Source organism: Piliocolobus tephrosceles, chromosome 6 (assembly GCF_002776525.5).
Source record: "Piliocolobus tephrosceles isolate RC106 chromosome 6, ASM277652v3, whole genome shotgun sequence".
In the NCBI taxonomy this organism is placed as follows: Eukaryota; Metazoa; Chordata; class Mammalia; order Primates; family Cercopithecidae; genus Piliocolobus; species Piliocolobus tephrosceles.
Window position 1 is genome coordinate 125,860,530 of NC_045439.1, and position 26,836 is coordinate 125,887,365.

General features: G+C 49.0%; 1 protein-coding gene across 3 annotated transcripts in view; it reads left to right on the forward strand.

Moving 5' to 3' along the window:
• TEP1 (telomerase associated protein 1) overlaps positions 1–26,509 on the forward strand; it is a 45,216-nt gene extending 18,707 nt beyond the window's left edge. For 2 of the 3 annotated variants that reach the window (XM_023186650.1, XM_023186651.1), the window contains exons 13-55: positions 3,067–3,235; positions 3,738–3,896; positions 4,075–4,152; positions 5,094–5,224; positions 5,537–5,596; positions 6,748–6,906; positions 7,888–8,064; positions 8,315–8,435; positions 9,389–9,513; positions 9,785–9,898; positions 9,990–10,107; positions 10,266–10,460; positions 10,580–10,755; positions 10,853–11,009; positions 11,144–11,323; positions 11,781–11,873; positions 12,140–12,272; positions 12,417–12,567; positions 12,795–12,928; positions 13,080–13,168; positions 13,438–13,552; positions 14,008–14,248; positions 14,434–14,557; positions 15,374–15,498; positions 15,625–15,724; positions 15,943–16,098; positions 16,243–16,455; positions 16,727–16,880; positions 16,990–17,202; positions 18,243–18,403; positions 18,640–18,753; positions 19,977–20,084; positions 21,034–21,166; positions 21,261–21,337; positions 21,442–21,574; positions 21,710–21,846; positions 21,995–22,119; positions 23,157–23,300; positions 23,475–23,571; positions 25,034–25,139; positions 25,245–25,477; positions 25,928–26,032; positions 26,267–26,509. In XM_023186650.1, coding sequence (XP_023042418.1) covers positions 3,067–3,235; positions 3,738–3,896; positions 4,075–4,152; positions 5,094–5,224; positions 5,537–5,596; positions 6,748–6,906; positions 7,888–8,064; positions 8,315–8,435; positions 9,389–9,513; positions 9,785–9,898; positions 9,990–10,107; positions 10,266–10,460; positions 10,580–10,755; positions 10,853–11,009; positions 11,144–11,323; positions 11,781–11,873; positions 12,140–12,272; positions 12,417–12,567; positions 12,795–12,928; positions 13,080–13,168; positions 13,438–13,552; positions 14,008–14,248; positions 14,434–14,557; positions 15,374–15,498; positions 15,625–15,724; positions 15,943–16,098; positions 16,243–16,455; positions 16,727–16,880; positions 16,990–17,202; positions 18,243–18,403; positions 18,640–18,753; positions 19,977–20,084; positions 21,034–21,166; positions 21,261–21,337; positions 21,442–21,574; positions 21,710–21,846; positions 21,995–22,119; positions 23,157–23,300; positions 23,475–23,571; positions 25,034–25,139; positions 25,245–25,477; positions 25,928–26,032; positions 26,267–26,389 — 5,956 coding nt within the window. In that variant the 3' untranslated portion in view covers positions 26,390–26,509. Of the gene's footprint in view, positions 1–3,066; positions 3,236–3,737; positions 3,897–4,074; positions 4,153–5,093; positions 5,225–5,536; positions 5,597–6,747; positions 6,907–7,887; positions 8,065–8,314; positions 8,436–9,388; positions 9,514–9,784; positions 9,899–9,989; positions 10,108–10,265; positions 10,461–10,579; positions 10,756–10,852; positions 11,010–11,143; positions 11,324–11,780; positions 11,874–12,139; positions 12,273–12,416; positions 12,568–12,794; positions 12,929–13,079; positions 13,169–13,437; positions 13,553–14,007; positions 14,249–14,433; positions 14,558–15,373; positions 15,499–15,624; positions 15,725–15,942; positions 16,099–16,242; positions 16,456–16,726; positions 16,881–16,989; positions 17,203–18,242; positions 18,404–18,639; positions 18,754–18,976; positions 19,008–19,976; positions 20,085–21,033; positions 21,167–21,260; positions 21,338–21,441; positions 21,575–21,709; positions 21,847–21,994; positions 22,120–23,156; positions 23,301–23,474; positions 23,572–25,033; positions 25,140–25,244; positions 25,478–25,927; positions 26,033–26,266 lie in introns of those variants that run through there. The other variant, XR_002725275.2, reaches the window with a different exon arrangement.
• The last annotated feature ends 327 nt before the right edge of the window (positions 26,510–26,836 follow it).

Consider the following 26,836-nt stretch of genomic DNA (forward strand, 5'->3'; position numbering starts at 1 on the left):
AAAAAAAAAAAAAAAAAAAAAAAAAGCCCAAGGGGCCAGTCCAAATGGTATTCTTGTACTGACCAATGTGGTAGCCACTAGCCACATGTGGCTATTTAGCAGTTGAAATATGCTAGTGAAGTCTGAGTTGAGATATGCTAGGTTTTGAAGGCAGTCTGAAAAAAGAATGTGAAATATTCATAATTTTTGTATTAGTTACAGGCTGACATGAAAATGTTTTCATATATTGGGTTAAATAAAAAGCAATATTAAATTAATTTTAGCCAGGTGCAGGTGCTCGCACCTGTAGTCCCACCTACTTGGGAGGCTGAGGTGGCAGGATCTCTTGAGCTCAGGAATTTGAGGCTGCAGTGAGTTAAGACCATGCCACTGCACAGACTAGGCAGCAGAGGAAAACCCTGTGTCCCCCGCTTTTTTTTTTTGAGATAGGATTTTATTCCCATCACCCAGGCTGGAGTACAGTGGCACAATCTCAGCTCGCTGCAGCCTCTACCTCTCAGGCTCAAGTGATTCTCCTGCCTCAGCCTCCCAAGTAGCTGGGATTATAGGCACAGGCCACTGTACCCAGCTATTTTTTATATTTTTTGTAGAGTTAGGGTTTTACCATGTTGCCCAGGCTGGTTTCAAACCCCTGAGCTCAAGCAATCCAACCACCTTGGCCTCCCAAACCAAAGTGCTGAGATTATAGGCATGAGCCAAGGACCCTGTCTCTTTTTTTTTTTTTTTAAATTGAGGCAGAGTCTCACTTGGTCACCCAGGCTGGTGTGATCTCGGCTCACTGCAACCTCTGCCTCCCTTATTCAAGTGCTTCTCCTGCCTCAGACTCTCAAGTAGCTGGGATTACAGGCGCATGCCACCATACCCCACTAATTTTTGTATTTTTAGTTGAGACAGGGTTTCATCATGTTGGCCAGGCTGCTCTCAAACTCCCGACCTCAAGTGATCCATCTGCCTCAGCCTCCCAAAGTACTGGGATTACAGGCATGAGTTACCACGCCCGTCTTGTCTCTTAAAGAAAAGAAAATTTAGGCCGGGCGCGGTGGCTCAAGCCTGTAATCCCAGCACTTTGGGAGGCCGAGACGGGCGGATCACGAGGTCAGGAGCTCGAGACCATCCTGGCTAACAGGGTGAAACCCCATCTCTACTAAAAAATACACAAAAACTAGCCGGGCGAGGTGGCGGGCGCCTGTAGTCCCAGCTATTCCGGAGGCTGAGGCAGGAGAATGGGTAAACCCGGGAGACGGAGCTTGCAGTGAGCTGAGATCAGGCCACTGCACTCCAGCCTGGGTGACAGAGCGAGACTCCGTCTCAAAAAAAAAAAAAAAAGAAAATTTAATTTCACCAGTTTATTTTTACTGTTTAAAATATGACTGTTAGAAAATTATACGTGTATAATTTAAGTTTAATTTGATTTAATTGTAATTTAATTCTATTGGATAGCGCTGGGGAGACTACTGATTTTGGTATATTAAAAAACTAGTATAAAAAACTTTAAATATGCGCACAAGTAATAAAAATAAAATAGACTTACATAAAACTGTTTGTCAGATTCAGTGATTATCTAGATTTTATTACATTTTCTTTTCTTTTTTTTTTGTTTTTTGAGACAGAGTCTTGCTCTGTCGCCCAGGCTGTAGGTCAGTGGCGCGATCTCGGCTCACCGCAAGCTCCACCTCCCGGGTTCCCGCCATCCTCCTGCCTCAGCCCCTGGAGTAGCTGGGACTGCAGGCGCCTGCCACCACGCCTGGCTCATTTTTTTGTATTTTTTTTTTAGTAGAGATGGAGTTTCACCGTGTTAGCCAGGATGGTCTCGATCTCCGGACCTTGTGATCCGCCCACCTTGGCCTCCCAAAGTACTGGGATTATAGGCTTGAGCCACCGCGCCCAGCCTACATTTTCTTTACTGATCTTTTTTCCTTTTTCTTTTCTTTTGAAGATATTTTTAAAACAAATGTCAAATAATAAGACACATTTTATTTCATCTTTCCTTATTTCATGTGTGTTTCTTTAAAAAGGGACATTTTTTATACAATAAGAATGTCATTAATATACCTGACAAAACTAAAAATAATTCCTCGCTAAAATCATCTGTTATTTAGTCCATATTCAAATTTTCCAATTATTTAAAAATATCATTTCACAGTTTTATTCAAATCAAGATCTAAACAAGGTATACACATTACGTTTGGTTGTTAAGTCTCTTATGTCACTTTTAATTGTTCTTATGCCATTGAGCTACTATGAAAACCAGGTTCAGGGACCCCACAGAATATCCCATATTCTGGATTTCCCTCCTTCTTCATGATGTCATCTAACTTGTTTTTCTATTTCATGTTCACTGGGTGTTAGCTCTAAAGGCTTGAACAGATTTAGATTTGCTTTTTTTTTTTTCAAGTAGTTCATAGGTGATCCTATATATGTACTATTTAAGTGGGACTACTACTCAGTAATGCTGATATTGATCAGTGCTTTCAGGTAGTAATAGCCTCATCTCTCCACAGTAGTTAATGGCTCATCCTTTGGTGATCTTTGCGTGAACCAGTTGTTTCATTGGTGGTTGCAGAATGAGGGTTTTATCATTCCTCAATATTTAATAACTGAAATTTAAAAAAACAGCCTCCCTTATCAACTATATTTATTTAGTTACCCTGAAATAGGTTGTATGGGAAAGGTGGGATGAATATTCAATTTATTCTCCTTTAATTGTCAGTTTTCAGAGTAAGGAGTTAGCATTTGTTTTTTAAAATACTATTTAAAACTATGTAGCCGTTAAATCTTGCTTCATGAAGTAAGAATGGATTCATGTGGTAAGTGTAGCTATTGGATCCACAGGTGACTTCCTCTCTCCTACCATGAGTGTGGATTAGAAGAATCCCATAGAATGGGGGCTTAGGGAAGCTCTGTCCCAGTCCTCTACACCAGAAATGGAGTGGGCTGTGGAATGGGATGTGGTGCTTGAGGGAGGTAGAAGATTCAATACTTAGTGGCAAGTTCTCATCTCCCCGTCTGCCTCTAAGGGGCAGATAAGTCCCTGAGCCCCTGTGTCTGTGTCTTTCTTGCCTGTAGACAATGGAAATATGATGGTGAGATGCTGAACAGGTACCGACAGGCCCTGGAGACAGCTGTGAACCTCTCTGTGAAGCACAGCCTGCCCCTGCTGCCAGGCCGCACCATCTTGGTCTATCTGACAGATGCTGATGCAGACAGGCTCTGTCCAAAGAGCAACCCACAAGGGGTAAGAAAATAAAAAGCATCCTCCAAGGGGTTGGGTTGGCAGGATGCTGGGGATCCTGAGTGGTATCCTGTTCCCAGAGCTGGTTTTCCCAGGCAAGCACTCCAACTGAAATAAATGATACGAATTTGCTTCCAAGTATCAGTCCTCGGTTCCTAGGGACAATTCCTAGGATGTTGTTTCAACCAGGTTTATGGATTATAATACTAACATTTCACCTTTGGCTGGTACTTGGTACTCTCTAAATTTCCATCACCAAAATATGTCTCACTTTCATCTCACTACATCCCAGGGTTGAACTTGGGCAGGGATCCTGGCTCCTCTCTTCCTCCCTCCACAGTCAGCTCCTCCTGAGGGCTGCTGAAGCTGACCCCTCCTAACTTGGGATTTTACGCCTTTTCTTATTCCCTCAAACCAGTGGAAGGGTTTGGCCTCTAGGGCTGGCTGGGCAAGGGTGAATTCCAAAGCAGGGGAGCTTTATTTCCCCTGACACTTGTCCGATCAGCCTCCACTGAACTATGCGCTGCTATTGATTGGGATGATGATCACGAGGGCCGAGCAGGTGGATGTCATACTGTGTGGAGGTGACACTCTGAAGACTGCAGTGCTTAAGGCAGAAGAAGGCATCCTGAAGACTGCCATCAGGCTCCAGGCTCAAGTCCAGGTCAGATACTCAACACCCACCATCCAAAAATACATGAAGAACACAGGCCTGGGAATAGCCCAGATATTTGGTAAAGGCACAGATATACACAGTTCTGAAGATTTCCCAAGCAGACTGCAAGACTGCAGTGTTTGTTGCTTACTGTGCAACCACATAACGTGAAGTCTCTTTCCTTCAGGAGTTTAATGAAAATGGTGAATGGTCCCTGAATACTTTTGGGAAATACCTGCTGTCTCTGGCTGGCCAAAGGGTTCCTGTGAGTATTAATCCCTGAGAAACTCTCTCCCTCCCCCACATTTTCCTCTACAACTGATATATTTCATGTCTTGACCTTTAAAGCTGATTTCTCCAACCACATAAAATAGTCAGATCAGCTCTCTACTGGCTACAACCCCCTACTCAGTGGTGTGCTGGTAAATATTCAACAACCAGCTGCCTGGAAAAATAAGCCTTGGTTAATAGCATCTCCTAAATTTCCATAGTGTAAACAGTCCTACCGTGGCTGATTTCAAGCTACCAACATGATGCTATTGAACACAGAGTTGGGAAAAGACGCTCAGGAGCACACTGCTGTGTGGTATTCTCACAACCTGATACAGTAGATGTAAATAAGCACGAGTAGATAGTAGTAAAATTATTAGGAAGTTATGCATTTTGAGTATTTATTACATTTGTTTTATTTTCTGATTTTTATTTTTTGAGACAGGATCTCACTCCGTTGCCCAGGCTGGAGTGAAGTGGCTCGATTATAGCTCATTGCAACTAAAACTTCTGGGCTCAAGTGATTCTCCTGCCTTAGCCTCCCAAGTAGCTGGGACTACTGGTGTGTGTCAACATGCCCAGCCACATTTGTTTTAAATATAACTTACTTAATTTTTTAAATGTATACCATTTAATGTTTAATAATGTCCGTCTTTAACAACTGCCCACAAAATTCCTGAAAACTTAACAATCAGCTCTCTTGAGCCTGAATGAGCCAGATACAGTATACCAGTGCCCCACTCCAACCTCCACTTTGATATCCCCGGATGTCCCCTGTAAGTTAAAATGTAGTGGCTTCCCTCATTCTATGTGCTCTCAGGAGAGGTACTCCTCTCAGAGTTCTCCTAACCCTCCTGTCCTCAGAAAGCTCTTATCTTAATGTCCTGGGTTCTCTAGCATCCCTTCTCTAGCATCTTCTCCCCTTTCATCTTACAGGTGGACAGGGTCATCCTCTTTGGCCAAAGCATGGATGAAGGAATGATAAATGTGGCCAAACAGCTTTACTGGCAGCGTGTGAATTCCAAGTGCCTCTTTGTTGGTCTCCTCCTGAGAAGGGTACAATACCTGTAAGGGTGCTTATACTTCCTGCCCAGTGTCAGAAATTAGTGGTCTACATTTCCTCTCTACACCTGCCAAAGCACAGGACACTCCCACTTGACAGGGATCTCCCCAACTCTGCCTTCTTACGTCTGTTGCACTTTGGGTGGATATTTTAGCCTAACTCTGTACCCCTCCGTGAGAGTCTACCCTAGCCCTAGCCTACCACATAACCCTATTAAAGGTGTAGAAGTGGGGTTTTCATCTTGGGATGTTAGTGGGCGGTGACTGTGTTCCAGGTATTGTTTGTGATGGTTAGTGACTGCTTCTTCCTTTGCCAGGTCACCAGATTTGAATCCCAATGATGTGACACTCTCAGGCTGCACTGATGGGATACTGAAGTGAGTATAGAATGGATACTGAAGGGTTGGAGACTTTGGTAGGAAGTTTTTAGGAGATTATCTCTACTCCAGTCACTTTTTTTTTTTGAGAGAGTTTCACTGTGTCACTCAGGCACGAGATTGTACAGTGGTACAATCTCGGCTCACTGCAACCTCCATCTCCTGGGTTCAAGTGATCCTCCTGCCTCAGCCTCCCAAGTAACTGGGACTACAGGCATGTGCCACCATGCCCGGCTAATTTTTGTATTTTTAGTAGAGACAGGGTTTCACCGTGTTGGCCAGGCTTGTCCTGAATTCCTGACCTCGTGATCCACCCACCTCCGCCTCCCAAAGTGCTGGGATTACAGGTGTGAGCCACCGTGCCCGGCCCCAATCACTTCTTTTTTAAAGTAAGATAGTTCACTCCTCTTTTACAGCCATCCAGGCATAGCAGCAACACAGTGTCAAAGGGACCTGGGCATTTTCTCTCTTATTGCTGCATGATCCTCAAATACTCAGCTTCTACCGCATGATTCAATATGTCACCTTCAGCTCCAGCCATCTTGGCATTCAGCCAAGTTTGTATGATATTATATCCAGTAGGAAAGAAGAAAATGGACATAGGAGATTTCACTATCAAGAGATGGCCATGTCACTGCGGCTTCTGTTTCATTCTTGATCCAGAGAAAATTACATTTATTTAAGCTAAATTATAGAAATCTTTTCACATTTTTTTCTCTCTCTCCATCCTTGCCTTCTTATGTACTTGTTTTCTCCCCTGCCTTTTCCTTTGGATACCATCCATTTCCCTCAACTCCTATTAGGAAGCCTCAGACACATTCCTCCTTCTCCAGGGAGCCTTTATGACTGGCACAGAGCTGCTCAAGCCCAGACTGGGATGGCTTTAAGTTTTACACCTTACCCTAGCCCGTTGCCCCTGGCCCAACAGCAAGTTGATGATTACCATGCACAACAGGAAGGGCTAGAGTTGGGCTTCTCTTTTCCTTCATTCCTATGGTTCTGCATCCTCATTTATTTTAAGTCTGCGTAAACTGCTTATGGTTATCTTCTTAAGGAGCTTCACTTAACTGGTGACCAAACCTAGACGTATCTTTTTCCCCCTGCCCTTTTTGGGAGACCTCACTGATAATGACTCTTGTTATTTATGTCAGGTTCATCGCAGAGCATGGGGCCTCCCATCTTTTGGAACATGTGGGCCAAATGGACAAAATATTCAAGATTCCACCACCCCCAGGAAAGACAGGGGTCCAGTCTCTCCGGCCACTGGAAGAGGACACTCCAAGCCCCTTGGCTCCTATTTCCCAGCAAGGGTCAGTCTGTGTTTCTATGCCTTTGTGAATTGGGAGAGGCTGCAGTCAAACCTGGAGAAACTCTGGGACTGAAATTCTAGCTGGTGAGGTGCCGCTTGTTCTCTTCGTGAAGGTACGTTTCCTCTTTCTCAGGCAGGGGTTTCTCTACCTCAGGGAGTTGTCAGGTTGTGAGCAAGCCCTTCCTTTCTCTACTGAGGAAAGGAAGTCAGAATACAAAGATGATGGCAGACATCATGGCCGTATGGCCAGGGTGTAGGCAGAGGGCTTAGGAGCACAGGTTCTGGCTTTTTCATTGTGGCTTTGCCAAATAGCAGTTTGAATCTGGCCTAGTTGCTTAATTTCTTAAAGCTATAGTTTCTTGTCAGGCGCGGTGGCTCATGCCTGTAATCCCAGCACTTTGGGAGGTCGAGGCGGGCAGATCACCTGAGGTTGGGAGTTCAAGACCAGTCTGACCAACATGGAGAAACCCCGTCTCTACTAAAAATACAAAATTAGCTGGGTGTGGTGGTGCATACCTGTAATCCCAGCTACTGGGGAGGCTGAGGCGGGAGAATCGCTTGAACCCTGGAGGCGGAGGTTGCGGTGAGCCGAGATTGCGCCATAGTACTCCAGCCTGGGCAACAAGAGCAAAACTCTGTCTTAAACAAACAAACAAACAAAAACAAAACCTAGTTTCTTGATTGCTAAAATGGAGATAATGATAGTGCTTACCTCACAGTGTTGTCATGAACAAACAGTAAATACATAATAATGATTTTGAGAAAAAGGAGAGGGGTACAAGAAATAGCAAGTGGGCTTTAAATTCCAGGGCCCTGCAGTTGAGACCACTAGCACGTGCTTCTCTGAAGGCCTGCTGGGCACCTGTCTGCTGTCTGTCATACCTGGCTCATGCTCAGTGCTAAAGGGTGATCACAGCAGTGTCTGTGGATTAGGTGATGGGGCTCATCCCTAGACTGAGCCCAACCCTCTGCTTATCCCCAGATGGCGCAGCATCCGGCTTTTTATTTCATCCACTTTCCGAGACATGCATGGGGAGCGGGACCTGCTGCTGAGGTCTGTGCTGCCAGCACTGCAGGCCCGAGTGGCCCCTCACCGTATCAGCCTTCACGGAATCGACCTCCGCTGGGGCGTCACTGAGGAGGAGACCCGTAGGAACAGGTGTGGGGGCTGCAGAGAAGAGGGGCTGGGTTGGGGATGAGGGGCTTGAGTGGTGGACCTGAGGGGGGCAGGGTTGGGGCTGCAAGAATGGATGAGGGTGAAGGCGGGAGTCGCTCTTTGGATACTAACAAGAGCAGCCTACCTTCTCTTTTCTCAGTTGTGAGCCAGGGTCCTGTCTCCCTATTTATGCCATGTTCCCTGATACCATGCCCCCAGTGACTCCCACATGTCCCTATAACCGTGCCTACAGACAACTGGAAGTGTGCCTTGGGGAGGTGGAGAACGCACAGCTGTTTGTGGGGATTCTGGGCTCCCGTTATGGATACATTCCCCCCAGCTACAACCTTCCTGACTATCCACACTTCCACTGGGTAAGGCAGACAGGTTTGGAGGAGGGCTGGGGAGGAAGCAAAGGTTGGGGCAGAGGCCGTGAGAAGCCACATTCTGTCAGAAACCCTGGGACTATGAACAGGCAGGTCTTTGAGACTTGAAGAGAAATATAGGCTGAAGATACTGCAAGTGACCATGCTCTAGATGAGAAAAGTCCTTTGAGAAGTGCCTCTGGGGTTGGCCAAGAGCAAAAGTAAGAGGGTAGGTCTGTTTAGGTGTTGCCATCAGATAGATCTGGGTACTGATCTCCCTTCTGTCATCTACAAGTTGTGTGGCTTTGTGGAATGCAGCTTACTTTCACCTAGCCTCAATTCCCCTATATTAAAGAGAAGCAATGACATTTACATTGGAGGGTTATTATGAGAATTAAAAGTCTGTAACAGGGCCAGGTGCAGTGGCTCAGCCTGTAATCCCAGCACTTTGGGAGACCAAGACGGGTGGATCACCTGAGGTCAGGAGTTCGAGACCAGCCTGGCCAACATGGCGAAACCCTGTTTCTACTAAAAATACAAAAATTAGCTGGGCGTGGTGGTGGGTGCCTGTAATCCCAGCTACTCAGGAGGCTGAGGCAGGAGAATTGCTTGAACCCAGGAGGCGGAGGTTGCAGTGAGCCAAGATTACGCCATTGCACTCCAGCCTGGGCGACAAGAACAAAACTCAGTCTCAAAAAAAACAAAAAAACAAAAACAAAAGTCTGTAACAGAATACTCAATGCATTACAGGCATTCAATGAATGTTAGCTACTAGTGCCTTGTTCCAGAAAAAAAAATAAAAATAAGTAAAAAACATTAGCTATTCGCTATATTTTATTGCTTGCGCCTCGAGGGAGGGAGAGAGGAACATCACAGATACAGGAGGCCTGGGGCCTTGGCAGGTCTGGAGGGAGGGTCACTGTGGCCTAGGACTAAACCCACCGTCTCTGCCCTCCCCACAGGCCCAGCAGTACCCTTCAGGGCGCTCTGTGACAGAGATGGAGGTGATGCAGTTCCTGAACCGGAACCAACGTCTGCAGCCCTCTGCCCAAGCTCTCATCTACTTCCGGGATTCCAGCTTCCTCAGGTACTCTCTGTTGCCTGCAGGTTGGGGCTCCTTCCCCAGAAGGTCAGACAGGCTAGTCTTCTCTCCTCAGTATTCAGAGTATAGAAGGGGAGTGCTGTGAGGCAGAAACAGGACTCAGCATGCCTTTGCAGCCCCACATCAGCCTTGGTGCTGGAGTCAGGAGATCGCTACTTGAGGAGCTTCAGGAAATTACAGCTATGTCTGGTGGTTGGTAGAGGGAGGCTGGCTGCGGTCTGAGTTTATTCCAACTTTTGGGGTCTTTGGTGGTCAGCTCTGTGCCAGATGCCTGGAAATCTGACTTTGTTTCTGAGTCTGAAGAGGCCGCATGTCGGATCTCAGAACTGAAGAGCCGCTTAAGCAGACAGAAAGGGATTACCTGCCGCAGGTGAGCTGAGGGAGGTAGGGAGCACCTGTACAGAGATGTGGTGAGAGGAGCCAGGCCTGCTCTGACCTGGTTGTGCTTGATTTGCCCACAGGTACCCCTGTGAGTGGGGGGGTGTGGCAGCTGGCAGGCCCTATGTTGGCGGGCTGGAGGAGTTTGGTCAGTTGGTTCTGCAGGATGTGTGGAATATGATCCAGAAGCTCTACCTGCAGGTCAGCAGAAGCACTGGTGACCAGAGGCGTGCAGAGGGACATGGGGTGGTCTGGGTTGTCCTGGGTAGGAAGTAACTTGGTGGGGGCTCTGTGAGTTTTAGCCTGGGGGTCCTGAGGAGCATGGCACCATGGATAGTCACTGACCCATTTACCCTCAGCCTGGGGCCCTGCTGGAGCAGCCAGTGTCCATCCCAGACAATGACTTGGTCCAGGCCACCTTCCAGCAGCTGCAGAAGCCACCGAGTACCGCCCGGCCACGCCTTCTTCAGGACACAGTGCAGCAGCTGATGCTGCACCATGGGAGGCTGAGCCTGGTGATGGGGCAGTCAGGACAGGGCAAGACAGCCTTCCTGGTACAGAGTTTCAGGGGCCTGGGCAGGAGGGAGGGAAGGTTGTGTGGGCTAAGGAGGTAAGGCACAGGGAGCTCAAGCATATAAAATGTGACCATGTTTTCTGTTCCTGTCACATGCAGGCATCTCTTGTGTCAGCCCTGCAGGCTCCTGATGGGGCCAAGGTGGCACCATTAGTCTTCTTCCACTTTTCCGGGGCTCGTCCTGACCAGGGTCTTGCCCTCACTCTGCTCAGACGCCTCTGTACCTATCTGCGTGGCCAACTAAAAGAGCCAGGTGCCCTCCCCAACACCTACCGGTGGGTATCCCCCAATGAGCCCAGCCTTGTTGATGCCATGGTGCCACCCCTGCTTTTCTGTCTCTCCCACTGACCCTGACTTCATCTCCATGTACAGAAGCCTGGTGTGGGAGCTGCAGCAGAGACTGCTGCCCAAGTCTGCTGAGTCCCTGCATCCTGGCCAGACGCTGGTCCTGATCATCGATGGGGCTGATAGGTTGGTGGACCAGAATGGGCAGCTGATTTCAGACTGGATCCCAAAGAAGCTTCCCCGGGTGAGTGTGAGAAGGAGGTGGGTGTGGGGAGGCAGGCTCGGGGGAAGGAGGGGTACAGCAAGGAGGAGAGAGGCCTCTCCAATGTGATTCTCCTTTTCTTTCTACCTTCCTTTCCCTTTGCCCAAATATCACAGTGTGTCCACCTGGTGCTGAGTGTGTCTAGGGATGCAGGCCTAGGGGAGACCCTTGAGCAGAGCCAGGGTGCCCACGTGGTGGCCTTGGGGCCTCTGGAGGCCTCTGCTCGGGCCTGGCTGGTGAGAGAGGAGCTGGCCCTGTATGGGAAGCGGCTGGAGGAGTCACCGTTTAACAACCAGGTTGGGTTCTAGGCCAGGGCTGGTGGGTGTGTGGGGTGAATCTGGGAACTATGAGGACCCGAGGTGCTGAGGCTGCTAGCTGCCTTGAACAGACCTGCTCCTTTGTTTTCTCAGAAATTCTGTCCATAGGAAGTTGTTAATAAGAAAATTGTGGTTCCTGATAATGTCCCCTAGCCCTCTTCCCCTGGTGAATGGCCTTTCTGGGGCCTCTTGGGGTGAGGGGAGGAGTAAAGTGGTTTTTGGTGGGGTAGGCTGAGCCACAGGGGTTTTCTGGCAGGGCTGACTGGGCAGAGCAGTGTAGGAGAGGGATGGTTATGTCCTGGGGTGATGCCATGGACCTGGCGCCTGCTGAGGACTCTCAGAGGAGGAGCTGCCTGGCAGAGGGGCTGGTGCTTGGGCAGAGGGCTGGCTGTGGGCAGCCCTCCTGGACCCCACCCTGAGTCCTGAGTCTTGTCAGATGCGACTGCTGCTGGTGAAGCGAGAATCAGGCCGGCCGCTCTACCTGCGCTTGGTCACCGATCATCTGAGGCTCTTCACGCTGTATGAGCAGGTCGGTTCTCCTCACCTTCCAAGTCCCAATCACCACTTCCCATTCTCTCTTCAGCTGCTTTGTCTCATCCCTATCCCATGTCCTTTGCTGTCTTGTGATCACCTACTCGCCATCCTCACCTCACACCTCGCCTCACCTCTCTCCCACAGTTGTTCTTTACTTTTTCATTCCTCCCTGCTGTCCTCCTGCTGCCCCTTCCCTATCCCACAACCCAAGCTGCTTCTCCTCCCGCCACACTGAACGAGGCTGTCCTCCCGCCATCCTAGGTGTCTGAGAGACTCCGGACTCTGCCTGCCACTGTCCCCCTGCTGCTGCAGCACATCCTGAGCACACTGGAACAGGAACACGGGCCTGATGTCCTTCCCCAGGCGTTGACCACCCTAGAGGTCACACGGAGTGGTCAGTGCTTGGGGTGGGTGGGTTGGGACGCTGAGGGCCAGGGTTCGCATTACATTGGTTCCACTGGGTTCTCAGCAGGTGTGGTGGGGGCTGGGGGGGACACTGTGTGGTTAGGTGAGGGCCTCAGAGAGCTTGAGTTTTCAGGTTTGACTGTGGACCAGCTGCATGGAGTACTGAGTGTGTGGCGGACACTACCCAAGGGGACTAAGAGCTGGGAAGAAGCAGTGGCTGCTGGTAACAGTGGAGACCCCTACCCCATGGGCCCATTTGCCTACCTCGTCCAGAGTCTGCGCAGGTACAGGTGCCCCAGCTGAGCTCCTGCTGACCTCTCTATGCCTTCCCTTCTTTGAGCCAGGGCCCTGTGTATAGCTTCAACATCTGGCTCCCAGACCACGAATGGGTTACTGCTCCAGCTGCTCCAGTTTCCGCTATTTGAGGGGGGCATAGGAGCCCACTGCTGTGCCAGGATGCTCACTGACAGGCCTCTTCCTTCTCCTCTCTCTCTTCCTCACATGAGGACAGTTTGCTAGGGGAGGGCCCTCTAGAGCGCCCTGGTGCCCGGCTGTGCCTCCCTGATGGGCCCCTGAGAACAGCAGCTAAACGTCGCTATGGGAAGAGGCCAGGGCAAGAGGACACGGCACACATCCTCATTGCAGGTGATTGCAGCCCAAGTCAGCCTGGGCACTGAGTGTGGAGCTTGGGCTTGGAGGCCAGGACCACCCACTGTGCTTCTATCTGCTGGCCAGCTCACCTACTGCCCTTGGGAATGATGCAAGGCTGAGCCTTTCTCAATATCTGTTCATGCAGCTCAGCTCTGGAAGACATGTGACGCTGATGCCTCAGGCACCTTCCGAAGTTGCCCTCCTGAGGCTCTGGTAGACCTGCCTTACCACCTGGTTAGTTCCTAGACCCCATAGACACCTTTCCCAAAGTGAGTGCTTTGGCTGTTCTGAGACCCCCCTCTCCCCCTTACCATCTCCACCATCACTGCTGCCATTACCCCTCCCAAACTCCCTTGACCTCTTTCCTTTCAGTTTTCCTGCCCTTCTTCTTCAAGTCCTTTGTCCCAGCTCAGATCCTATCTCTGTATTCAGGTTCTGAGACTAAACTCTCCGTTCTCACCAGCCCCTTCACATCCCTAATGAATCCAGTCTGACCTTCTCAGCTCCAGAGCGGGAACCGTGGACTTCTTTCGAAGTTTCTTACCAACATCCATGTGGTGGCTGCACACTTGGAATTGGGTCTGGTCTCTCGGCTCTTGGAGACCCATGCCCTCTATGGTGAGATGATTCACTGGCTGGATTCTTTTCTGAGATATGGGACTCCTGGGTGTGCTTATGAAGGCCCTGCTCAGGGTTGGGGCAGGGGTGTGGGTATCAGGGAAAAAAGATTCAAATTTCCATTCCAAGTTGAAAATGCCAAGAGGGTGAGCATGTGACTCTCAGGAGACCTTTCACCTCAGTCTCTTGGACCAGAGATTCTTCAACTTTATTTAGTTAGCATAAAACTATCTAGGAAACTTGTTCAAATTGCAGATCTTTGGGTCTCCATATTCTGGTTCCCTAGGTTTGGAGTGGGGCCCAAAGCTTTGTACTTTTAGCAGATATTCCTGATATAGAGCCAGAGGGCCACCTTTTGAGACTTACTATTGTAGACACACCATATGGTTTTATTTGGTGCTGGGGTTAATGGGGTCCAGCTGGCTCCCCAGTGACATTCTGCCACTCTTTTATAGCTTCTTCAGTCCCCAAAGAGGAACAAAAGCTCCCCGAGGCTGATGTTGCGGTGTTTCGCACCTTCCTGAGGCAGCAGGCTTCAATCCTCAGCCAGTACCCCCAGCTCCTGCCCCAGCAAGCAGCCAACCAGCCCCTGGACTCACCTCTTTGCCACCAAGCCCCGCTGCTCTCCCAGCGATGGCACCTCCAACACACACTACGATGGCTTAATAAACCCCAGACCATGAAAAATCAGCAAAGGTAAGACCTTGACCCCAGACCCTAGTAAGCCCACCAGAGAGCAAGCTGCAGCTCTTTCTGAAACTGAAGAATAAGGATGACCAGAAACACTGTGGAGAGGGGGATCCAGGCACAGAAGCACAGAAATCAACTCCTGTTTGCAATCCCTCTTCTATTTCCTCCCTTTCTTCCTACTCTTTCTCTAGCTCCAGCCTGTCTCTGGTGGTTTCCTCATCCCCTACTGCCGTGGCTTTCTCCACCAATGGACAAAGAGCAGCTGTTGGCACTGCCAATGGGACAGTTTACCTGTTGGACCTGAGAACTTGGCAGGTATGACAATCAAGGACGGGCAGAATTTACCCTCTGAAAATCTGTGCAGACTGCCCTGAAGCCCTAGATGAGCCACACACCTGTTATCACTCTGATTGATTCAGCAACTTTACTGCCTGCACATCAGCTCAAAGGGCTTCGTCAAGAAATCAATCACACAGCAAATATTTGCTGCACACCTTCCATTTAAGGCACTGTGCTAAGCGTGGCAAGAAACACAGGACTTGGGACATTGTCATCGCCCACCAAGTGGTCAGTTTTGTTGGAAGATAAGACATATAAGGTTAAAAAAAGGAACCAAAACATAGCCATGTAATATAATTAAGACCTGAGTGAGCTGTGCAGTTATAGGAGGGCATAGGGTAGGGAAGGGCAGGCATTCTTGTTTGAACAAGGAACCTGAGCAAAGATGCAGGGGGAGAATATTCCCTGTAAATTGCTGGGAATTATGGCAGCACAAAGTGCTTGTGGGATGCTAATAGTACATTGGGCTGGAGAGGTGAGTCCTAGAACCATGGCCTCTTTCTATCTTCTTTCCAACCATATCATCCCCTACCCCATGTAACCCCATTTTCTCAAGACCATCAAAATCTTCTGTAACTTGGGGACTAGGTATGGGGTTTGGAGTCGGGGAGAAAATGTGGCCCCACTTGGATCATGAGGCCCCCACTTGAACGTGTGCTTGACTTGCAACATAGAGAGCCAAGAACTCATGGCCTTTGTGCCTTGGCCTTCTTTTTGGGTGGGGCCTGGAGTGGTGGGACTTGAAGGGTCAAGGGGATGGCTGGAGCCGCACTTTCTCACCCACTGTCGCAGGAGGAGAAGTCTCTGGTGAGTGGCTGTGATGGAATCTCTGCTTGTTTGTTCCTCTCCGATGATACACTCTTTCTTACTGCCTTCGACGGACTCCTGGAGCTCTGGGACCTGCAGCATGGTTGTCGGTAGGGGGTCTTCCCCGTTTGTCTTGGAGTGAGGGCCTTCCCCATTTAGAAGCCCCAGGAGAAGGAAATGAGGAGGGAGGTGATGGCCAGGGGGCCCAGAGGACTGACTTCATCTTCCTGGGATAGGGTGCTGCAGACCAAGGCCCACCAGTACCAAATCACTGGCTGCTGCCTGAGCCCAGACCGCCGGCTGCTAGCCACTGTGTGCTTGGGAGGATGCCTAAAGGTAAGACTTGGGGGCTGCAGTGGTCAGAGTGGCCCTGAGTCATGACTCACCCTTGTGAGGTTGTTCTCTCAGTGTGGCAGAGGCTGCTGACTGCCTGGCCAGAGAAGGCTTTCCCTGCTGAAGGCAGGGGAACTGGACAAGGTTGCTCCAGGAGATCTGGGACTGAGAAGTTCAGGCATCTCTGTTCAGCATCCTGATTCCTCCTCTCTCTCCCTCAGCTGTGGGACACAGTCCGTGGGCAGTTGGCCTTCCAGCACACCTACCCCAAGCCCCTGAACTGTGTTGCCTTCCACCCTGAGGGGCAGGTAATAGCCACAGGCAGCTGGGCTGGCAGCATCAGCTTCTTCCAGGTGGATGGGCTCAAAGTCACCAAGGTAAGAAGGTGCAGTGTGGCTCTGGGGGGAAGCACAGGAGGACAGGAGTGGAGGGTGGCAGATGACAGACAGCAGCATACTGGGTGACTTTAGGATTGTGCTGAGAGCAGGTCTTCAAGTTTCCATTTCTACCTCCGTGTGTAGGACCTGGGGGCACCTGGAGCCTCTGTCCGTACCTTGGCCTTCAATGTGCCTGGTGGGGTTGTAGCTGTGGGCCGGCTGGACAGTATGGTGGAGCTGTGGGCCTGGAGAGAAGGGGCACGGCTGGCTACCTTCCCTGCCCACCATGGCTTTGTTGCTGCTGCGCTGTTCCTGCATGCGGGTTGCCAGTTACTGACGGCTGGAGAGGATGGCAAGGTCAGCTTGCAGAGGGCTGGGGGTGGGTTGTGAGGAGGAGTAGCAAAGGCAAAGAATATCTGGGTGGAGGTGGGGGGTCCTTTGTTGAGGAGGCTGTGGAGGAGCTTGGATGGCAGGAGCCACAGGGAGAGGGGTGCCACTGTGTGCAGGGGCAGCTGTCATGAGAGGAGTCTCTGGAAGGAGGACTTTAATGGGGGTGGCTGTAACTCAAAGCAGGGAGGAAGACCGGGTGGTGGAGGTGGTATCCTTAAGCCCTTTTCTTGGTTCCTAGGTTCAGGTATGGTCAGGGTCTCTGGGTCAACTCCGTGGGCACCTGGGTTCCCTTCCTCTCTCTCCTGCCCTCTCCGTGGCACTCAGCCCAGATGGTGATCGGGTGGCTGTTGGGTATCGAGCAGATGGCATTAGGATCTACAAAATCTCTTCAGGTACTGAAGGGGGAATGGGGTGGGTTTTTGAGCCTTTAGAAAGAGCACAGCCCCTGCCCCCCAACCCTTCCCAAGTATCTTACTCCCTTGTTCTCTCTCATTCTCTAAGGTTCCCAGGGGGCTCAGGGTCAGGCACTGGATGTGGCAGTATCTGCCCTGGCCTGGCTAAGCCCCAAGGTGTTGGTGAGTGGAGCAGAAGATGGGTCCTTGCAGGGCTGGGCACTCAAGGAATGCTCCCTTCAGTCCCTCTGGCTCCTGTCCAGATTCCAGAAGCCTGTGCTAGGACTGGCCACTTCCCAGGAGCTCTTGGCTTCTGCCTCAGGTACTACTGGACAGTGGGCAGGGTTAACAAATCAAAAAAAAAATTTTTTTTAATTCTTTTTTTTTTTTTAATTTTTAAAATTTTTTTTTAAGGCAGAGCTTCACTCTTGTTGCCCAGGCTAGAGTGCAGTGGTGCAATCTCGGCTCACTGCAACTTCTGCCTCCTGGGTTCAAGCAATTCTCCCATCTCGGCCTCCCAAGTAGATGGGATTATAGCCATGCACCACCATGCCCAGCTAATTTTGTATTTTTAGTAGAGGCGGGGTTTCACCATGTTGGTCATGCTGGTCTCGAACTCCTGACCTTAGGTGATCTGCCCACCTCGGCCTCCCAAAGTGCTGGGATTACAGGCGTGAGCCATCACGCCTGGCCCACAAATCACTGTTCCTTTTAAAGACACTAATACATCTCTCCAAGTTGTATGTATATGTGTATGAAAATACACATGTGCGATTTTGTTTTACAACTTTTAAAGTGCTTTTGAATGCACTTATCTTGCATAATCTGTTTAGACTGTTTCTACCCGTTCCTTCAACCTCATTCTGGGACCTCTAAACTCCCAGTAATCCTTTGAGTTTCTGCCCCATGGGAGACTTTGCTGTGTAAAGGGATAGGTTTCCCTTAGAAGGAGAGAGAGAAATGTTGAGGTGAAAATGTAGAATGGCCTAGGCGCTCTCTAGGTGGGAGACCTGGTCCTCTCAGGTTCTGAGGTGGAAGTGACACTGGACTCTTGAGAAGAGGAGAGGTCTGGAGTGGCTGCTGTGGGAGTACAGTTAGAGAAGCAGAGACAAGGAGCCATGTTCCTGGCCTGAGCTGTGGAGCTGGAGCTGGGAGTGCCTGGCGTTTCTGTCCTATGTACACACTTGCTGATGACCCTTGTCCAGGGCCTCTCCGCAGCCTTGTGACTCCCTGCATCTCTCCCATGGAGCTGTGCCGTGGGCGTCACCCTCAGTCCCCATGGCTGCTCCTGTCTTTGGCCTCCCAGGGCCTGTCTGGCTTCCTCTTTCAGGAAACTGTTCCCTCTCTCTTTTTCCAATGCAGAGGATTTCACAGTGTGGCTGTGGCCAAGGCAGCTGCTGACGCTGCCGCACAAGGCAGAAGACTTTCCCTGTGGCACTGAGCTGCGGGGACATGAGGGCCCTGTGAGCTGCTGTAGTTTCAGCACTGATGGAGGCAGCCTGGCCACTGGGGGCCGGGATCGGGTGAGCTGCAGAAGGATGCAACCCTGGGGTCCCATAGCCCCTCTAGTTCCTAGATTTCTTAACAACCCATTTCCCGTTGCTTCCTCCTGCTTTTTGTTTTGCCAAATCTAGTATAGATCTGTCTACCTGTGCTTCCTTGTGCCCCCTCTTTCCTTGAAATTTCTTGCCTGAAATGGCCCCAGGTTTCCCATCCCTCCTTTGGTCCTGATTGCTCCCTCTCCTTGGGGCCTATCCAGAGTCTCCTCTGCTGGGATGTGCGGACACCCAAAGCCCCTATTTTGATCCACTCCTTCCCCGCCTGTCACCGTGATTGGGTCACTGGCTGTGCCTGGACCAAAGATAACCTACTGGTGAGTAAAGGGCCAGGGATGGCACAGAGCCCAGCTGGGTTCCTGGGGCAAGACAACATTCCCCACCTCATCCTTTTTCTGGCACCCATTAATAATAGTAATAGCTAATATTTGTCAAACTTGATATGTGCCAAGCATTGAACTAAGCTCTTTTCATATATTGCTTCACTTAATCTTTACAACACCCTGTAAAGTAGATACTCCTTTTATCTCTATTTTACAGACAAGGAAATTGAACTCAGAACATTTCCAAGGTCAGTGATGAAGCTGAGCCAGCGAACTCTCTAATAAGAAAGCCCAGGGCCGGGTACGGTGGCTCACACCTGTAATCCCAGCACTTTGGGAGGCTGAGGCGAGTGGATCACAGGGTCAGGAGTTCAAGACCAGCCGACCAACATGGAGAAACCCGGTCTCTACTAAAAATACAAAATTAGCCAGGCATGGTGGTGCACGCCTGTAATCCCAGCTACTCAGGAGGCTGAGGCAGGAGAATCATTTGAACCCAGGAGGCACTCCAGCCTGGGCAACAAGAATGAAACTTCATCTCAAAATAATAATAATAATAATAATAATAATAATAATAATAATAATAATGACAATAGCTAATATTTATTATATGTTCACTGTGTGCCAGGCATGAGCATGCTAAGTCCTTTTTCTTTTTTGGGGGGGTTAGAGTTTTGCTCTTGTCATCCAGGCTGGAGTGCAGTGGTGCGATCTCTGCTCACTGTAATCTCCACCTCCCAGGTTTGAATGATTCTCCTGCCTCAGCCTCCTGAGTAGCTGAGATTATAGGCACCTGCCACCACACCCAGTTAATTTTTTGTATTTTTAGTAGAGACGGGGTTTCCCCATGTTGGCCAGGCTGGTCTTGTACTCCTGACCTCAGGTGATCCATCTGCCTCAGCCTCCCAGAGTGCTGGGATTACAGGTGTGAGCCACCGTGCCCAGCCTAAGTCTTTTATGTAGATGCACTCAGCCCCAAACCACGGTATCAGATAGGTACCTTATAATTATACTCATTAAATAGTTGAGAAACCCAAGGCTCAGAAAGAGAAACAGACCACAAAGCAGAAAGTAATGAGTGGCAGAGCTAGGATTTGAACCCAGGAGAACCCAGGCCCTTCATTACATGGCTTACTGCCTTCCACCCTACATTATAGACATACGAAAATGCTGGAGGGACGCTAATAATCCCACTCCTCTGACTTCTGACTCTGCAGATATCCTGCTCCAGTGATGGCTCTGTGGGGCTCTGGGACCCAGAGTCGGGACAGCGGCTTGGTCAGTTCCTGGGTCATCAGAGTGCTGTGAGCGCTGTGGCAGCTGTGGTGAGAAGGCAATGGAGATCCCACTGAGGGGGGGTCTCTGGAAGGGCTAAGGGGGCTTGGAGAGACTGGGTGCATTGAGTATCTAATCCCAGAAGCAAAATGAGCATAAAGAATGAGATACCTGGAGATTGGGCAACACAGTGAGACCCCCCATCTCTATAAAAAATAAAAATTAAAATTAAAATTAGCTGGGCAAGCCGGGCGCGGTGGCCCAAGCCTGTAATCCCAGCACTTTGGGAGGCCGAGACAGGTGGATCACAAGGTCGGGAGATCCAGACCATCCTGGCTAACAGGGTGAAACCCCGTCTCTACTAAAAAATACAAAAAACTAGCTGGGCGAGGTGGCCGGCACCTGTAGTCCCAGCTACTCGGGAGGCTGAGGCAGGAGAATGGCATGAACCCGGGAGGCGGAGCTTGCAGTGAGCTGAGATCTGGCCACTGCACTCCAGCCTGGGCGACAGAGCGAGACTCCGACTCAAAAAAAAAAAAAAAAAAAATTAGCTGGGTTCCATGGTGCATGCCTATAGTTCTAGCTACTCAGGAGGCTGAGGAGAGAGATCACTTGAGCCCAGGAGTTCAAGGCTACAGTAAGCTGTGATCAAACCATTGCACTCCAGACTCCAGTGTGACAGAGTGGGACCCTATCTTTAAAAAAAAAAAAAAAAAAAAGGAGAAAAAGAAAATGAGATACTTGGGAGGGGATTATGGTGTTGAAGCTAACGGTTGGTGCAAAGGGAGAAAGAAGAGCATGAAAACACAGCCTCTTGGTATCATGAACTTCAGCCACCCAACCCCACTGTCCTGAGCCGCCCAATTCCGCTGTTCCTGAGTTCTCCCTCGTTGACATCTTCCATGCTCCTAATGCTCAGCCCACACCTCTGTGTAGGGAGTTCTGTTTCCCATGTCCTGCTCAATATGACTCTGCTCTGATCTTGTGCTCTGGGGGCAGGAGGAGCACGTGGTGTCTGTGGGCCGGGATGGGACCTTGAAAGTGTGGGACCATCAAGGCGTGGAGCTGACCAGCATCCCTGCTCACTCAGGACCCATTAGCCACTGTGCAGCTGCCATGGAGCCCCGTGCAGGTAACAAAACATCAGCCACCTCCCCTTCCCTGCTGCCTCTTCTTTTCTGCCCTGCTCCGTCCCTTCTTCTGACTCAGTGTCTGTGTCTTATCAGCTGGACAGCCTGGGTCAGAGCTTCTGGTGGTGACCATCGGGCTAGATGGGGCCACACGGTTATGGCATCCACTCTTGGTGAGTTCCTGAAAGGACCAGGATCAAGGGAGCTGGGGAAGGTATGTGGAATAACCTTCTATTGTGCCCACTCCCATGAGCCCATCTCTATCCCTTCCTCCTAGGTGTGCCAAACCCACACCTTCCTGGGACACAGTGGCCCAGTCCGTGCTGCTGCTGTTTCAGAAACCTCAGGCCTCCTGCTGACTGCCTCTGAGGATGGTTCTGTACGGCTCTGGCAGGTTCCTAAGGAAGCAGGTGAGTGAGGTTTGGAGAGAGGGTGTGTTTGGAGAGAGGGTGTGTTACTGGTACAAAAAAAGGTCGAGGGTGACCTGATATCTCTTATCCCAGCAGTATCCCAGGTCCTAATGAAACACTTCCTTTCTTCTCCAGATGACACATGTATACCAAGGAGTTCTGCAGCCATCACTGCTATGGCTTGGGCACCAGATGGTTCCATGGCAGTATCTGGAAATCAAGCTGGGGAACTAATCTTGTGGCAGGAAGCTAAGGCTGTGGCCACAGCACAGGTGAGTCGATGTACCCTTGGTTCTTTGTGTGAATTCTACCCTGGCTGTGTATTTACTGGGTGTTAGAGGTTGCATATCTGCCTGGGAGGGAAAAGATGGTGCAACCTGGCTCATCAGAAGCACTGAATTGAACTTGTGTGTACACCAGGCTCCAGGCCACATTGGTGCTCTCATCTGGTCCTCGGCACGCACCTTTTTTATCCTCAGTGCTGATGAGAAAATCAGCGAGTGGCAAGTGAAACTGCGGAAGGGTTCAGCACCCGGAAATTTCAGGTGAAACAGGCTGACGGGTTAATGGGATAGAAACAGCAGTCTCCTCACTCCTGGCATTTTACTCAAATTACTGCACTTCTGCTTCGGAACTAGGTCAACTGGATGTTAGTTACTGAGCGGGACATTATTTTCTGCTTCTGTCCATGGCAATGTAAATGAATAATTCTCAGGTGCCTACTTGATGCCAAGCTCTGGGCCAGGCAGTATGAACCAGTTACAGATGAAATTCATTCTTTAATTAAGGAAGCTTGACTGACTAATGCTATAATGAAGATACATGTGCACACACACACACACACACGCACACATATATTCCTGGGGCTTCAAAATTTGAGAAATTGTGGGAAGGAGTTGTTGGTATTTAAAGTTGGACACTTACAGAATGAGTAGGAGTTTTCTGGACCAGTAAGAGAAGGGAACAGTGCCAGTGTTTCAGGAAGAAGGAACATGTACAGAAGATATGGAGATGTTGAGAGTGTATGTTCTCGGTATAGCCAGCTCCTCGGATTCCTGGTGGGAGTAAGGGAAATGAAATTGAAAAGATAAACTGGGGTCAGGCTATACAGGGCACAGTGCTAAGAATTTGAGTGGAATAATGATCTGGATTTTATTAAGAGAACTCTGGTGGCAGTATGGAAGATGGATGGTAGTAGAGAGATACTAAAAGTAAGGAGATCACTTTACACCTGTAGCTATAGCCTAGGAAAGACATAATGTGGGCCTGACCTGGGCCGTGGAGACAAGAAGGGGAGATACAGATTTAGGCATGTGTTGCATCTACAGGCCTTATTGATGAGTTGGAAGTAGAGAGGGAAGGAAAAGTCAAGAATGTTAGAGATTCCTAGTTTGAGCAAGTAATGGGATGGCACTGATGAATACTAATGTTAAAAAAAAACAGAAAGTGGAACAGGATTTTCAGCGAAGGTGATACATTTTGCTTTATACTTAATTCCTGAGGAATTCATGTGGGATTGAGGAGGCCAAGAGAGGTTAACTAAAATAGGATCTTTCTCTGTCCATGTACTTTTTTGAGCTAGTCTTCACCTGAACCGAATTCTACAGGAGGACTTAGGGGTGCTGACAAGTCTGGGTTGGGCTCCTGATGGTCACTTTCTCATCTTGGCCAAAGCGGATTTGAAGTTACTTTGCATGAAGCCAGGGGACGCTCCTTCTGAAATCTGGTAAGATCAAAAATGCCATTTCCTCCCGAGCTGGGGAGAAAGGAAATGTGAGTTAGTGGTTATCCTGAGGTTGAGTCTAACTTAGAAGAAAACACTGGAGTCTTAAAAAGGGGTGTTCTTCTCTTTACCTCTCTGAAAATCCTGGGCTCAACCTATTCCCTTCTTACAAACCAGGAGCAGCTATACAGAAAATCCTATGATATTGTCCACCCACAAGGAGTATGGCGTATTTGTCCTGCAGCCCAAGGATCCTGGAGTTCTTTCTTTCTTGGTAAGTCCTATTTGAGTGTGTGTTAAAGCAAGCATTCATCTAGGACCAGTGTTTTTACACCTTAGGGCCCATGATGGAGGATAGGGGAAGGGAAAGGCAGTTGGCTGCAAATCCTCCTATCCTCCTTCAACTGGAGTAGTTCTAATTTAGGACATTGTATGTTGGGTTCCCATGTAAGATTTCATTGGTACGAGAAAGGACTCTACCATTTTAAAAAACCGTGGGAAACCATAAACCTAGAAGTTTTCTCAATTGTATTTTTTCCCATGACTCTCTTGTCTTGCCCCTGTGAATATTAGCATCTCAAGGGCAAGGACTACATCTTGTTTTTGTCATCATACTTATCAGTTACTTAATAGATGTTCAACACTTTTTGGATTGAGTGTGCCAAAGCTAGCTGTTCACTTCACATGCAGGTTCCTGGGAGCCCCTTGTTACTGGGAAGTTTATTAAATTCTGATCTGCTACCTACTAAAGTTACCTACTAAAGCCTATTCATGACCCAGTGATTCCACTCCTAAATATATACCCAAGAGAAAGGAGTACATATGTTCGGCAAAGCCTGGTACAAGAATCTTCATGGTAGCTTTATTCATCATAACTAAATATTAATAAATAGAAAGGGGATAAATAATTTGTGGTGTATTTATACAATGGACTGCTACATGACAAAACAATTAATGTGATACTGCATGCTGATGAATGGAATAATACAGACATACCTCATAGACATTATTCTGGGCAAAGAAAACCAGTTACAAAGGAGTACATGCTATATGATGTCACCTAAATGAAGTTCAAGAACAAGCAAGACTAATTTCAGTTGACAGACATTAGAACATTGTTAGCTTTTGTGGTGATGGTCTGGTATTGATGGGGAAGGGACATAAGGGCAATTTTCTGGGGTGATGGAAATGTTCTACATCTTGATCTACGGGGTGACTGCATGGATGGATGCATGTGTAAAAATACGTCGCGATGTACATTTAAGATTTGTGCACTTAGCCAGGTGCAGTGGCTCACAACTGTAATCCCAGCACTTTGGGAGGCCAAGGCCGGTGGATCACCTGAGGCCAGGAGTTCAAGACCAGCCTGGCCCACATGGTGAAACCCCGTCTCTACTAAAAATACAAAAATCAGCTGGGTGTGGTGGCACGAGCCTATAATCTCAGCTACTTGGGACGCTGAGGCAGGAGAATGGCTTGAACCCGGGAGGCAGAGATTGCAGTGAACCAAGATTGTGCTACTGCACTCCAGCCTGAGCAATAGAGCGACACTCCATCTCAAAAAAAAAAAAAAAAAAAAAAAAAAAAAATTTGTTTTATTCACTTGTTCCCAGCTCAATTTAAAAAAAAAAAAAAAAAAAAAATTCCTGACCAGCCCAGAGCAGAAAACTGTTGCTTTGTCTGGTACAAGTTGACTCGTATGGGTAGGCTAAACAAAATTACCTATCCTTTCACAGAGGCAAAAGGAATCAGGAGAGTTTGAAGAGAGGTTGGACTTCGATATAAACTTAGAGAATCCTAGTAGGACCCTAATATCGATAACTCAAGCCAAACCTGAATCTGGTGAGTGGTAACAGGAGGACCTGAGGAGCCAGGAGATGGCCCAGGGTGGATGGCAGATCCCTCAAGGCCCGAGACTTGGCTCTAATTCTGTCCTTAAAATGGCAGAGTCCTCATTTTTGTGTGCCAGCTCTGATGGGATGCTATGGAACCTGGCCAAATGCAGCCCAAAAGGAGAATGGACCACAGGTAACATCTGGCAGAAAAAAGCAAACATTCCTGAAACCCAAACTCCAGGAGCAGACCCATCTACCAGCAGGGAATCTGATGCCAGCATGGATACCGATGCCAGCATGGATAGTGAGCCAACATCACATTTAAAGACACGGCAGCGTAGAAAGGTGAGTTTGAAGGAAGGGTCAGAAATACTAGAGGAGGGCTGGGCGCAGTGGCTCACGCCTATAATCCCAGCACTATGGGAGGCCGAGGCAGGAGGATCACGAGGTCAGGAGATCAAGAGCATCCTGGCTAACATGGTGAAACCCGATCTCTACTAAAAAATACAAAAAAATTAGCTGGGCATGGTGGTGGGCGCTTGCAGTCCCAGTTACTCGGGAGGCTGAGGCAGGAGAATGGTGTGAACCTGGGAGGCGGAACTTGCAGTGAGCTGAGATCGCACCACTGCACTCCAGCCTGGGCAACAGAGCGAGACTCCATCTCAAAAAAAAGAAAAAAAGAAAAAAGAAATACTAGGGGAGGAGGGCTCTAGTTCTGACACAGCTCACTGTGATGCTTCTCTGAGGAGGGGCCCCTGAGAACTCACCATCCTGCTCTCCCCTGTCCTCTTTGAGATTCACTCGGGCTCTGTCACAGCCCTCCATGTGCTACCTGAGTTGCTGGTGACAGCTTCAAAGGATAGAGATGTTAAGCTATGGGAGAGACCCAGTATGCAGCTGGTAAGTGTGTGTGTGTGTGTGAGTGTGTGTGCACACCTATCCCAAAGGGATGTCACAAGACAGCAAACTTAGAGTAAGAAAGGGCAAAAGATCAAAATTCTGTTTTCTTCAATCACTTGCAATGTATGACTAACTTGTTTCTAAATAAAAGGCATTAATGTGAGAAAAAAATAAGTTAGTAAGGAGGCCCTAGGCTTGTAGCCCTGACCTCCCCCATTTTTGTTCCCTTTGTAGCTGGGCCTGTTCCGATGCGAAGGGGCAGTGAGTTGCCTGGAACCTTGGCTGGGCGCTACCTCCACCCTGCAGCTTGCCGTGGGAGATGTGCAGGGCAATGTGTACTTTCTGAACTGGGAATGAAGATGTGGGGAAAAATGATACCCCTTGTGCTAGAGATGCAAAGCCTGAAGACACTAGTAGCTTTTAATAATTATAAAATTAACAATTTCTTAACAATTATAAAAATGAAGTGTCAAAAAATCTCAAGTGTGGGCCTGTGTTCTCATGTGGATTTAGACAGGAGGATATTCTATGCATATGTATATGTATATGTACATTCTTTTTTTTTTTTTTTTTTGAGACGGAGTCTTGCTCTGTCGCCCGGGCTGGAGTGCGGTGGCCGGATCTCAGCTCACTGCAAGCTCCGCCTCCCAGGTTTACGCCATTCTCCTGCCTCAGCCTCCCCAGTAGCTGGGACTACAGGCGCCCGCCACCTCGCCCGGCTAGTTTTTTGTATTTTTAGTAGAGACGGGGTTTCACCGTGTTAGCCAGGATGGTCTCGATCTCCTGACCTCGTGATCCGCCCGT